The sequence below is a fragment of the Pholcus phalangioides genome, unplaced genomic scaffold (assembly GCF_987345545.1).
Source record: "Pholcus phalangioides strain wild (caught in Gottingen) unplaced genomic scaffold, Ppha-v1.0 ptg000015l_1, whole genome shotgun sequence".
Taxonomy (NCBI): Eukaryota; Metazoa; Arthropoda; class Arachnida; order Araneae; family Pholcidae; genus Pholcus; species Pholcus phalangioides.
Window position 1 is genome coordinate 15,193,545 of NW_028301608.1, and position 13,687 is coordinate 15,207,231.

Below are 13,687 nucleotides of genomic sequence, written 5' to 3' on the forward strand. Positions count from 1 at the left end.
TTGCACAGAAATTTCTGTTTAAAAGGAACTAGACAGCCCCAGCCCTTTAATGGGTACCTGGTGTAATAAAATATTAGACTCCCTTGAATGGACGTTGACCATTTTAACTTTCAAGGGGTAGTTGAGAAAGAGAAGCAAGTTTGACCGTTCTCTTCCTAATGGTGGACAGTGGCATTGCCTCCTAATTGCTTACTTAAAATCATTGGAAAAGCAGTTGAGAGCTGTCAGTGTCTCTTAGCATCTTTCACTATAAATCCCATCAATGACACCTCTCAATCACTCTCTCGTCTTTGCACTTTTTTCACATTCATTTCTTGAAACAAACCATATCGCATCTATATCTTTTTAAGAATTAAAAATGCAACAAGTATGCTAGTATACTTTGTCCTTTTTTTAAAGTAAAACCAACATTTAAATCATTTTTTATTGCTTTTTGATAATCTGAGCTGCCCTGATCCCATACACCTCAGATTATTGAGACTCTACTGTAGAAAATATTTATTCATATTTAAATTGCTGTAGAATTGGATAATATGCAGTACTTTTCCCAGCGTAGATGAACAGAAATTTGAATATGGCTTTGAATTCGGATGGTTTTAACACAAAATATATGTTTTTTTAGTCAAACTCACAGTAAAGCTAAAAATCAAAAAAGCCATACTAACCTAGGCTGCCAGATCCAGCTGCCTCACGATCACTGCCAGAATCTTTATCTGAATTAGTCATGCCATTAACTATATTCATCAGGTAGATTGCTGTCCAGGCAAATGGCATGCGATACTTCCCCAATCTCTCGCAATTCAATACTGCATTGCTTTTGACCTTTTCTTTATTCTGTTGTGAAACAAAGAAAAAATCTATAGTTGATTATATATATATAATGTGTACATCTCAAAAATGTAACTGAAATGTTAATTCTTTATATGAATGAGGCTTATACAATAGGTCCAGCTTTCTGTGATCATATTCAGATCAGGAAAATTTGATAATAAGCAGACAATAACAATGAAGGGGGGAATCATATCACTTTACACATCTGATAAATAAAACCATTAGAAAAAAATGTATTACTGTACAGTGCAATTTAAACTGCAAAGCATTTAATTTCTCATTATCTGAATTATTTACAAAAAAGAAATAATACTTATCAACTATATTCAGGTTAATTTGAATGCACATCATTTTAATCAAGATTATTTACAATAATGTATTCATTAGAGTGGGTAAAAATGATAAAGACCAGATATGAGAGAATTACCATTGTTTATAGTGAAGTTTAATGCTTATTTTCAAACTAATAAATTTTATATTTCAATTAGTACAATCATGAATAGCATGAAGACTTGCAATAAAAAAAATGTTGTTAATAATAATAATTATGCAATAAAAAGTTACTTTGTCCTCTTTCATGTAGGGTTCCACACATTCATTAATGTCACCTTGCAGCACTTTTTCCAGCTAAGAAAAGAATATTCACATATGTAATTCACGATTATGTGCAGAACATATTCATTTTCATAAGCTGTTGTAAATTATAAATCTCCATTTTTTTTTAAATTTTGTAGATGTAAAACACATTTATATTTTCGCACGCATTTTTAGGTGAAAAGCATGGAATTAGGGGAGAAAATGAAAATTTATAAATTTTAAAAAAATCATACCTTGATAACAAGGAACAAATCAGAAGTGGGATATGTGACATTGAATATGCATGATCGACTCAGAGTCGTAACATCTTGATAACATAAATGAGTTGACAACATCCTCTTTAAAGGCTCTGCATTCATATCGAAATAGAAGTTCTCTGACACCTAAAATTCAAATAAGCAATGGAGCAAAAGCAACTATACCTTCATATTTTAAAAATTAAAACGATTTTTTTAAGTTATTAAGTATCAAAACTTTCATAATTATAGATCAAATACAGCAATGTGCAGAATAATGGATGCATAATGCAAATGTAAATAATAATTACCATAAATAAAATAGTGAAAATCATTTCTCTTAATCATTTTCATTAATAATCAAAGTTTACATAATAGTTTGAAAACATAGCTAAGAAATTGCTCAAAAGACCAGTCTGAGTGACTAATCTAGCCTCTATTATTTTATGTACCTTTTAGAACAGCATTTCCTCGACCCTTTTGTCCCACTGGAAAACTTGATCATCTATCATTTTAGCCAGAGTTATAATTTTCTCTACACGATGGTTAAATAGACCTTTAGTTTATAGTTGTAGGTCATAAACTGTGGAACATAGATCATATTGTAGAACATCACAAATGGTAATGTCCTATAATATTTTTTCCCACATATGTGTCACAAAGAGGTTAGTGCGCCACCACAGAATCCTTGAAATAGTACTCATGCTCAGGGAAACCTCTGTGCACTAGAACATCGATAAAAATAATAACCACTGCTTCCATTGCTATTTCTCATGAAAACCCATTGTAGAATAGCTGATTTTGAGCAAATGTTCCCAAATATATATTTGTCCCAATACCTCACACCTCCTTTTCAGGGGGAAGAAAATCTCAGCACCGCTGGATATGTACTTCTGCAAAGCAAACTACAATAGTATATCCAAACAGGACAAATATAACCTGCAAGAGCTCTGTGCCTTGCTCGCAGCCTGTAAAATAAGAAGTGTAGTGTAATTAAGTGTGTGAGTTCTAAGTTTATATTTCTGAAATTAAAGTAATAATTCAAACTTTAAATAGTATAACTACAACAACTGTTTACATAAAGACCATACCATGCAATAAATCGGCCTTGCATCAGACTTTTTATTTTTAAATTTATAATTTTTGTTCAAAAAAAAGACTTTTGTATACATAAAATATTATTGAATATAGTCCATATCTGAAACACGCCTAGTTGAATAGCCTTTTGGTGTTTTATGACCCATTTCAGAAGTTATCAGAAGGTATTAGGAAATTATACTAGTTAATACAAAACACCAGATTTAATGATTTGAGAATTATTTTTCCCTCATTTTACAACACATATTACCAACGCTCAATCTTTTCACCCATGCTCGAACATCTGAGCAAGTATCTAAACTGTACAATGGAAATTAAAATCTAACAGATAATCACGATTTTGATGGATAAAATATTAATGTGTAGAGGATATAATAAAAATGAACAAAATTATACATTACTCACTTTTTTTTTCTCCTTAGCATCATACAAAGCCATGCTCCCAAATATTGGTTCAACTTCCAATTCAAGCCTATTTTTACACACACATTTGTAACATTAAAAAATTTTAAACTACATTACACTACATAGAATTTTTTTTTATAAATTTCATACAATAGTAATTGATTTATTTTACATTTAAAAAAAAAGTCAAATACTATAGTATAAATTTCATACTATAGTAATAATTTTTTTACACAAAAAAAAAAGTCTCTCAAAAAATCACATAGATGATTATTTTTTTAATTGATCACGATAACTGTTATAGAGAAGAAGAAAAAATTTAAGACAATTACAAAGAAATTTCAGATTATGATTAAGGATGTTAGAAATAACGACTTTGAATAGGAAAATACATATAAAATGCAAAAAACTACTGTCATAAAAAATATAAAATGGTTTTTAACATACTTTAAGGCAAGGCATTTCACGATAATTCTATGGGCTAATTGTTCATGAGGCATTATTGGAAGAGATCTTTGTTCCACCATATCATCCTATGTAATGGAAATTTTATTTATGGAAATTTACAAGACAATTTAATTATAATGAACAGAGAAATAAGATTTAATATAATAAGAAATAAGATTTAATATAATAAGAAATAAGATTTAATATAATAAGAAATAAGATTTAATATAATAAGAAATAAGATTTAATATAATAAGAAATAAGATTTAATATAATAAGAAATAAGATTTAATATAATAAGAAATAAGATTTAATATAATAAGAAATAAGATTTAATATAATAAGAAATAAGATTTAATATAATAAGAAATAAGATTTAATATAATAAGAAATAAGATTTAATATAATAAGAAATAAGATTTAATATAATAAGAAATAAGATTTTAATTTCACCTGACCAGTTGCCTCTACATACGCAAATCATCAATATACTTGTTCTGATTTGTTAAACCACTAATGCACTTTTTGTACAGTCAATAATTTAATTACATTTTTCCTTCAGATATAATGAAAAAAAAAAAAAATTAAGCACATGCCAACCATATTTCTTGGATTATCCATTGCAGCATTTACGTTTAAAAATGTTTGAAGCTTAGTGTGTTTCTATTAATAAAAATTAATTTTTGCTACAAAAAACACAACATTCAAGAAATTTACTGTTAACATTATCATATAATGGAAAGATATATGGTACAAAGAAATCGTAGGAAAGACAGGTTAGTTGCCCTTATATTGTAGTTGTCTAGTGCACTCATCTGGTAAGTGAGAGAACGTGGGTTCTATTACTTGCAAGTGCAGCTGAATTTTCTTTCTTTTGTAAATTCATCTTCGCATAAGCCAGCTATTGGAAACTTTTGTATTACAATATAACATTCAAATATTGACCAATTAAATTGCATTTAAATTCAGAATTAGTTTTGAACATTTAGCAAGAATTATTTAACAAATATTTTTAGAACTCAACTATGCAGAAATTACACCAAACTTAACTTTTAGCCTGAAAAAATTGTGGGGAATAAATACAAATGCAAGGCCACAACAGGCAAAATGCTCAACAAGGTGGCTGAGAAAAAGATGCCCATAACAAGTATGAATGTTATAATTATATTACTAAAATACAGCACCCCAATTAAAAATGCAATCAAAAAATTATAAACAATATACAGTAAAATCTCGTTAAGTCGTCACCCCGGTTAAGTCGTCATTTTTCTTCAGACCCTTCCAGCTCTCATAGACCACAATGTTATTAAACCCTCGTTTACTCGTCGCTAATTTCAGTTAAGTCGTCACTATGAAAAAGTTTGAGAAAGAGGAACAAACTATTTTTATGGCTCCCATTAGAAAAAGAGCTTGTTAACAGCATTGCCTTACGCTTAAAAGTCACCATAAAATCGTATATACACAAACGAAACAGTTTAAATAATGAAAGTTACGCTGGGGAATTTCATTTGCCGAATAAGGTTTTTGAAACGTTGGGGACTGTTCCAGCTAAATCTCATTTCTGCATGGGCTCTACTGGAGAAACCGCGAGACACCCAGGCTCTCTCGCAAGATGCATCGTAAGCACTTCGGCCCCCCAGGGCATCTCTGGCAAAACCAAAATTTATTGATATGTCAAAGATTACATATAGTGCAAGGAAATCAAAAATGTGAATCGAAGAATTAAATTAATCAAGTCAAAGTGCAACGCGGGCACGGATAATAAATAATCATAGAAAGCATGGACTCTACTAATTTAGGGCTTGAAATTTAAACAAAATATCTTTGTTGAAAAAAATTAGACATTCTTCCCCAAGTTGAGGTCTTCTGTTTCCCTGCCCAGGGCCCCTCCACCAAGTCAAAAGTGTTCGAGATTGCTTTGTAGATGCATCATGAACTACTGATGAAGAATTCAAATACTAAAATTAAATTTGATGTATATGTAAAATTAATGAGCAACAGAGTTCTGTTATAAAGAAAAGCTACCTATTAAACAGTTGTGCTATTATTCTAAATTAAAAATTACTAGTATAAATCAAAGTGTACAGTATATTTCACCACAATAATTTAAGTAATAAGAGATAAAAAAGATAAAAAATTGCTATTATTTTTTTCTTTCACAATCTATAAATTTTATTAATATATTGTTATTTTGATTCATACTTTAATAAATGTCATATTACTTTAAATTTATATGATTTTCATAACATTGCACATTAAAACTGATGGAACTCCGCTTAAGTCGTCATAATTTTTCGATAACTTGAGGTGACGACTTATCGAGGTTTTACTGTGTATATATATATATATATACATGACAAAATATACAATGCCCATAATGTATTTATGGTTGTCTTATAAATGTGATGATATATAAAAGTGATGCGATGCACTTAATGTTCATAAATATATTTTGATTTTTTTTCACACTGCAATATATACATCACTGGTGTCAGAGAAATACAGTAATAACAATCTATCGAACTCACTTCCATCTGCAGAGGATAAAGAGAAAATATTACATCCTGACGCATTTCTTGTCGCTTTGAACTGTTCAATACATCTGTTTCCTCAGATGGAACATGATCCAGAAGATATGGTATCAGTGGATCTGCTTCTGAATTACGAAGGTCAAACACGCTACTATCCCAACTGCCTCTAGGTGGGCCGCCAACTTGAACAGCTTGGTGATGTGGAGAGGATTCCTATACATAGAAATACCATATTATTCCCTATTAACGACATAAAGAAATGCAGATGCTCATTTTTATTCAAAGCAGTTTTTTAGAGTAAATTTCAAGTTCTCTCAATGATAGTATAATTATAATATCACTTGAACAATATTTTTGTCCATAGTTTAGACCAGTTTTTCCCAAAGTGGGCAATATCGCCCCCTGGTAGGCGATGGAATGGTCCAAGGGGGCGATAGAACCTACTGATTTAGCATAGGATCCTATGAGTTTACTTGAGTTGGGGGGGGGGGGGGTTGGCGATGTGAGGAAAATATTTCTGATGAAGGGGGCGATGAAACAAAAAGTTTGGGAGACTATGGTTTAGACAAAAGATTGTCTTTTTTCCATAGTTTTGCAATAAATCAATAACGAATTATGAGGATCAATATGTGTGAATGAAGATACTATGCTTTTACTTATTGCCAAACAAGATCTGTACATAATGATACTCAATTGACAAGATAGAAATACTGCTGTACAGGGTTTATCATTATAAATGAAATCAACCTCACTTCAACTCAAACTTAGGAAAAGTTTATTGAGAGAAAAAAATTCCCCTTCAAGGAATATTCTGTGCTAGCATTTCTCAAATCTATTAAAAAGTGGCTGTATCAATATCTTTATACAAAGGTCAAGTAAAAAATTGTTCTTTGTTTACACATTATAATGGTCTTTGTTTTTTAATTATGTTACGAGACCTACATATGCTCTTATAGAACTCACTCAATCACTTGGAACCGCTCCTTACAGTGAGCAGGGACAAATTTTATGGAAAAGAAAGAAAATAATTTCATCGATATTGAGATTAAATAATAATCATTTCACCGAAAATTCTGTTTCTAAAATGGCATCATTATTCAACAAAGAAAAGTTTTTTGGAAAGATATTTGTTCAGCATTGTCTAAGTAGCTATCATTCAACGGGTTTTTTTTTCAGAAAAAAACTTCAACACAAATTGAAAATGTATACCTGAGATGCTGATAAAAAAAAGAAAATATAGTTATAAACAACTTGGTTATGTGTTATAATCATGGAAAATTTGACATGACTAAGAATATAGTTACACTGGAAAATTTTCATTTACATGAAAAATTCAAAGGAATGAAGGTATATAAAAAAGAAATTCTGCATCAAATAGGGGTTATTAATTTCATTTTAAACTTCAAAGAACTATTATTCATGAACAAAGATACTATTAGCATCAGACAAATTAAAGTTATCTTTTAAATTAAAGACACTAAAATTGTAATCTTACACTTGAGACAATGTTCTCATCAGCAACTGGAGCTGGTAGGATACTCCCAATAGGTTTATCAAGATTTTTTTGACAACTTGCATCTTTAGCAGGATCATTTGGATAAGCGACATCCACTTCAAACTCTTGTTTCACATCAAGATTATTGAGGGAATGAGCATCAAAAACCCAATTGTTCAATGAGCAAGCAGAGCTGAACTGTTGATACCTGAAAATGGCATTTATCATAAGTATGATAACTGGACAGCCCACAAAACCCAACTAAAGTGGATCACTACTATGATGTTTATGGATAAAGGAAGAGCCTTAAATTAACGTAAAATGAATCTTGATACACACAAGATTACACAGCAACCATCTGAGAGCACACTATTGAATAAATAATTCACATGCATATAAATGAACATGACATTTTGAATACTCAAAAAATATTAACAAATTACAAAATTTCTTTGAATACCTCCTGTTTATTACTATCCAGTCAGAGGTATAACATCTCAGGCAGTCTTTTACATGTTGGTTCAAGTCTATTCTATAAATCACAAAAGATGTGCATTATCATTATTATGCATTTCTCTTTACATGAGGGAAAAAACCATATGTACAGTAGAGTTCAAGGTTCCAAAAAAATTCAAGGTACTGAAATTTTTTTAATTTTCTTATCAAGATATTTCTTTCAAAGAACAAGCAACTTGTTTCATTTTTCATGAATGGAAATAATAATTTTCAGAATGAAGCAAACTTGATAGCCTGTCACACTGCCACATTCATACTTGGGTCAGGAATTCTGGCAGGTCTACTTTATCAATTTAGTGTAAAATTAAAAAAAAAAAATAAATAAATAAAACTGATCCCTGGGCCACCAAGATGGAACCTTGTCAACCTTTCCCATGTTGATACCATGCTCATAGTCTATACCAGTGGTTCCCAACCGGGGGAGCGGGAGAGCATTTTTGGGGGTGCGAGATGGGAAAAAAAATTACACATGTTGACTGATTATTCAGGAAAATTAAATTTATGATAAAAATTGAATTTTCCAACTCCTAAAAAAATATGAATCATGCCAATATTTTGACACCTGATCTTCTGACTTCTGTACACAGAAATGTGTCGTAGAAATTTTGCGTTGTAAAAGTTTCTTTTTTGATTACCGAATTTGTTTCCCATTTTGGTTCAGAAAAAATTATTAGCATGTTGTACTTAGATCGGATACTGCTGTGAAAACACGAGACTCAGGAAAAAAGTAAAAAAATTCAGTCAAGTGTCAAAGACACATTAATTTATAGTTGTTGTGGCTGGAATCAATAAGCGAAGAACTATTCAATTTTTTTTTCTCCAAATGTTAAAAAAATAGGTCTATCCATTTTCCCTGGACAGATCGTAACGATCCTTGGGAATATGTGCTGATCCCGTTATTTAAAATATATATATATATAGTAATTTTTTTGTTTCATTTTTAAATAATTTTCAAAAAAATTAAGACAAAATTAAATATTAACCATAGCCGAAAAGACATTAAACAATAAGTAAAATAATTCATAGAAAATAATTATTGGATAATTAATGTAATCAATTACAGAAAGAAAACCCTGAATTTTCTAACGATAAAAACATATTATCAAAAGGGGTGCAGAAAGGTAAGTCTCATTGCTCTGGGGGTGCAGGAAAGAAAAAGGGTTGAGAACCACTGGTCTATACTGAATTAGAAACAAAACTCATACTATTATAGCTCCCAGAAGGGAGATGCTGACTGAGCTCTAGCCTATGGAACCATTCTTTCAAATCTAGCACAACTCTGGTCTATCGCCATAGGCAATTTGCTACAGCATGAATTGTGCCGGAAGTGTGTACTTACTAACAGTCTATATATATACTGACAATCTAAAATATACGACAGCACTAAAAATTCATATATAAAAATTATTCACACATTCAGACTGTTAGTAAGTTAGTGTACTTACTAACAGTCTGAATGTGTGAATAATTTTATATATGAATTTTTAGTGCTGTCATATATTTTTCAAACTATGAGTGAAGTGTAATGATTGAATATCTGTAGTGTTGTAGACCTGTTGCTCTCTGTAGCAAGACTTTTAACAGGGAGATCATCTCACTCACATTTAGCCTATGGAACCAATAGTCCACTTTCCATATTTTCTTTTAATATTCAACACTATAAATTTACTTGAAAATCAATATACGCCTGCTAAAAATCCTCGTGCGTCAAGGATTGGGGGGGGGGGAGAGCATGTATTAAGTATAAAGATCCAAACAAAATTACTTTGAACTGTTATTTTATCTAATAAGTATAAGTTCATTTTTTAGTTTCCAGCAATATAGATTTGTCTCTGTCCTATTCCACTTAGATTACTATCACATAGCTGCCAACTTTTGAAAATGAAAATTCGGGAGATTTTCGCGCAAACCCTTATTTTATGCTAAAACCACTCCCTAATAAATACAATAGGGATTTTTCCAAATAAAATAGGGATTTTTCAAACATAAAAGTTAAAGCATAGGGAATAAAATCCCTGCTGAAGTCAAATTAAAATAGGGATTTTACACACATGGAAGTTAAACCCTTGGGAATAAATTTCCTACGCAAAAAACAAGTGAAATTGGAGGCCAAAACTTCAATGATGTAAAAATAAATATTGTGTTCAATCAGAAACACTGCGAACAAACATTCGGCGCGAATGACCCCAAAATCATCGGAAGATGAAGGAAAACACAGTCAATTTTTGAAGAACACTGACTTTTTGTGACACTTGCTTGATGTTTTCTTTTCATTTCACGAGTGATGATGGCAGTCTTTCCATGACCGATGTTTATGTCCGTAACACAGCTTGTACAAAAAGGAAAAGTCAGCCCTCTTCTGGAACGTTTGATGAAAGGAAATTCATCGGAATAGGTATCTTTAAAATTGATTAAATATGTTTTTGCTTATCATTATTCATGCTTTGTTATATCGCACGAACGTAACTTCAACAAAAGAAATTTTGACCATATGCGCGTCACTAGAATCTTCAATTATTATCCAGGACTATTGGTTGCTAAGCCATTTCCCTGCACGATAAGACAAACAACTTTCTTGTTACCATCAGAGGGTTTGTAAAACTTCCTTAAAAAGGGAATTTCCCCATTTACGACGTGTAACTTCACTTCGAAAGGGGAAAAAAAAAAAGAGGCTTCATGCCCCACAAGAAATTCCTTAGGAATTGTTTTCATAAGCGGGGATTTTTTTAATGAAGTAGGAAATTTTTAGGGACAATTAGGGATTTTTGTGATTTTCGTAAAAATTCGGGAGATTTAAGAACTTTTCGGGAGGTCGAGCGATGAAGCTAAAATTCGGGAGATTCCCGAAAAATTCGGGAGACTTGGCAGCTATGCTATCAGGACTTTAATGCAGTGATTGACAAACATTTTTGGTTTATGTGCACTTTGTTTTGTGTATTGAAATTTTTCCCATGACACATAAAGTCAGAAGATAGACATATTTAACAGTTGCAGTGCGATTCAATAGGTTAAGTGAAAAACAATAATTTGAATTCTTCAAATTTTTAATAAACTATCATATCACTGAATTAGTGATAATTTCCTTTATGAGACACATCGTTGTTCCACCCAATAACCCTAGATTGCCCTGGGTCTAGTTTGAAAACCAACTGTTCCATATTAAAAATTTAAATATGCTTATGAATAAATATTACTTTTATAATTTGAGAAAAATTCAGGGCATAAATTTTTTAAATGAAAATCTTCAGAATTAACATATAACACATCCATTGAAATAAAAATAACTAAGAATACACAATGCTAAATAATACTAACATATCATTTTCAGGAACTACATGTTGTAATGTTCTGTACTTGCGAGGAGATACAGAAATTTCTATATCATCTTCAGGAAAATCTAATAAATGATATAAAGGATCCCTTTCTATTTGCTCTCTGTAACGATCAAGATAATCTTCAAAATCAAATGGATCAACGACTTCACTGACAAAGTCCTGCAATGAAAAACACATGTTATCAGTAACAATTCATCAAAATTAAAAGTAGATTTGACCTTCTATGATCCAGTTTATATTTGAATATACATGGTAAAAAAAACATCATAAAAAAAAATTTTCGGAACTTTTTGGTATTTTTGAAAGTACATCCTCTAGTGTCATTGAATACATAGAATAGGGCTATATAATTACAACACATTTTTGACTAGGAGGAGGTGAATTCTAACCTGTGTAATGTTAAGACATAAAATTGCACCAAATTGACAGAATCAGAAATAAAGTCTAAGGAAACAACTATCCAACTATGCGGAGCAAGATTTTATTCATTTACAAATAACACTAAAATAAAGGAAAGCTGTAGGCCTATACTTTACCCTTAATTAACCATTTTTTAGCTAATTAAAAAATTCACTCTAATCAATTAAATTGCCGTTTACATCACTTTTTACAAAAAAAACGAACATATTAAACATTTTGAATGTGTTTTTATGGGTGTTGAACCATAGAGGGTTAAATTCAAGAAAACAAATTTCTATGCTTAAACCTAGGTTGAGTATCAACTTTTTATTATTATAATACAAATATTTTGTTGTGTATTATACGTTTTACCCACAAACATGATACAGGGAAATCTCTGCACAGCAATTTTCAAGGGGATGAAGAAAAGTAGGACAGTAAAATCTCCTAACATCTGCCACTAACTAGACCGTGAAAATATGGTCGCTATTGAGAGAGAATGGCTGTTTTATTTCTGAAACCAACTACAATTTGCAATCTATGCAACATGTAAAATAATAATCTGTTCTGTAATTGATTACAATAATTATATTGGAATATACTATAATTAATCAATTATTATAATATATTACAGTATAAATAGAGCCACAATTAGAGGGGGATCAGGTGGGTTTGGGGCTCTGGGCATTGGATCTGAGGGCAAATTTAACCCTTTAAATTTGCGTTCTACATTACAAAGGGGCACAATAATGTGGGCTTGCCCAGCACACCAAGCATCTAATTGTGGCTCTGTTAATCAATCTATAGCACTATTGTGGCATCCTAAAATTTAGGCTTGCAGTGATGGTGTGGAACACAACAGAAATGACTTGGCGAGAAAAACTGTTATGAACCAAGACAATGAATCAGCAAATGGCAGCAAATTATGCCCACCCACGACCAACTAGAATACATGCTCAACCTATTACATGAGGGGCCAAATAGAGCCCTCAGAGTCATCTGATGCGGCCTGCGATCTCGAACCTATTTTTTTAAGAATGGACTAAAGTGGAACATTCTCAGATAACTTCAGTGACCCGAGGCCCTGTCCCAGATTATTTAAATGACCCGCAGCACATTTCCACTCTAATTAAATGGTTCACAGCACATTTGTAAATCCCTTATGTGGATCATGGCACATTTTCAGATCACTTAAGTGGCTCAAGGCACAACTATAGATCACTTAAGTGGGTCCCTTTTTCCCCTCTTCACTGCCTTCAATATACCTATCTAGCATTTGTATCCAGGAAAGCATACATAATTACCCCCTCCCCATAGAGTTTGAGGGGGGGGGAACTCCTTTGGAAAATCTGCTTCAAAATTATTTTTCTCATAGCAATATGCATATTTTTTTTCCAACTCCATGTCAAAAGTGGCCATCTGAGTTTGATTAACCATTAACATTTCCCACTCAAAAAATTAGAGAATAGGCCTATGTATCCAACTGCTTTGAAATGCAAACTGTTGTTTCACCTATTTGCACCATAATTGTGAATGATGAATGTTAGTTACTGTCCAAGACCATGAAGTAATAAATACAAAATTATTTTTCCATCCAGACAGAAGTTTTTAATGACTAACATACTTGTTGAACCCTCAAACTCAGCAAATGAAAAAATTAACCAACCAAACGGTCCACATACATTCCCCCCCCCTCCTAAATAACCCTAAAAATGATACAATTGCTGCTTTGGCAAAATCATTAATTGCATTCTCCAACATTTGTAATATTTGACAATATATCAATGATTTCCTGCT

The 13,687-nt window shown here is 31.5% G+C and overlaps 1 protein-coding gene across 1 annotated transcript in view; it reads right to left on the minus strand.

The window, feature by feature from the left end:
- Zir (dedicator of cytokinesis) overlaps positions 1-13,687 on the minus strand; it is a 60,944-nt gene that overhangs the window by 41,469 nt on the left and 5,788 nt on the right. The window contains exons 3-11 of the mRNA XM_089242892.1: positions 11,472-11,650; positions 8,101-8,172; positions 7,641-7,848; positions 6,143-6,358; positions 3,615-3,700; positions 3,168-3,234; positions 1,662-1,811; positions 1,396-1,458; positions 666-834 (exon numbers count right to left, since the gene is read on the minus strand). Coding sequence (XP_089099018.1) covers positions 666-834; positions 1,396-1,458; positions 1,662-1,811; positions 3,168-3,234; positions 3,615-3,700; positions 6,143-6,358; positions 7,641-7,848; positions 8,101-8,172; positions 11,472-11,650 — 1,210 coding nt within the window. The remainder of the gene's footprint in view (positions 1-665; positions 835-1,395; positions 1,459-1,661; positions 1,812-3,167; positions 3,235-3,614; positions 3,701-6,142; positions 6,359-7,640; positions 7,849-8,100; positions 8,173-11,471; positions 11,651-13,687) is intronic.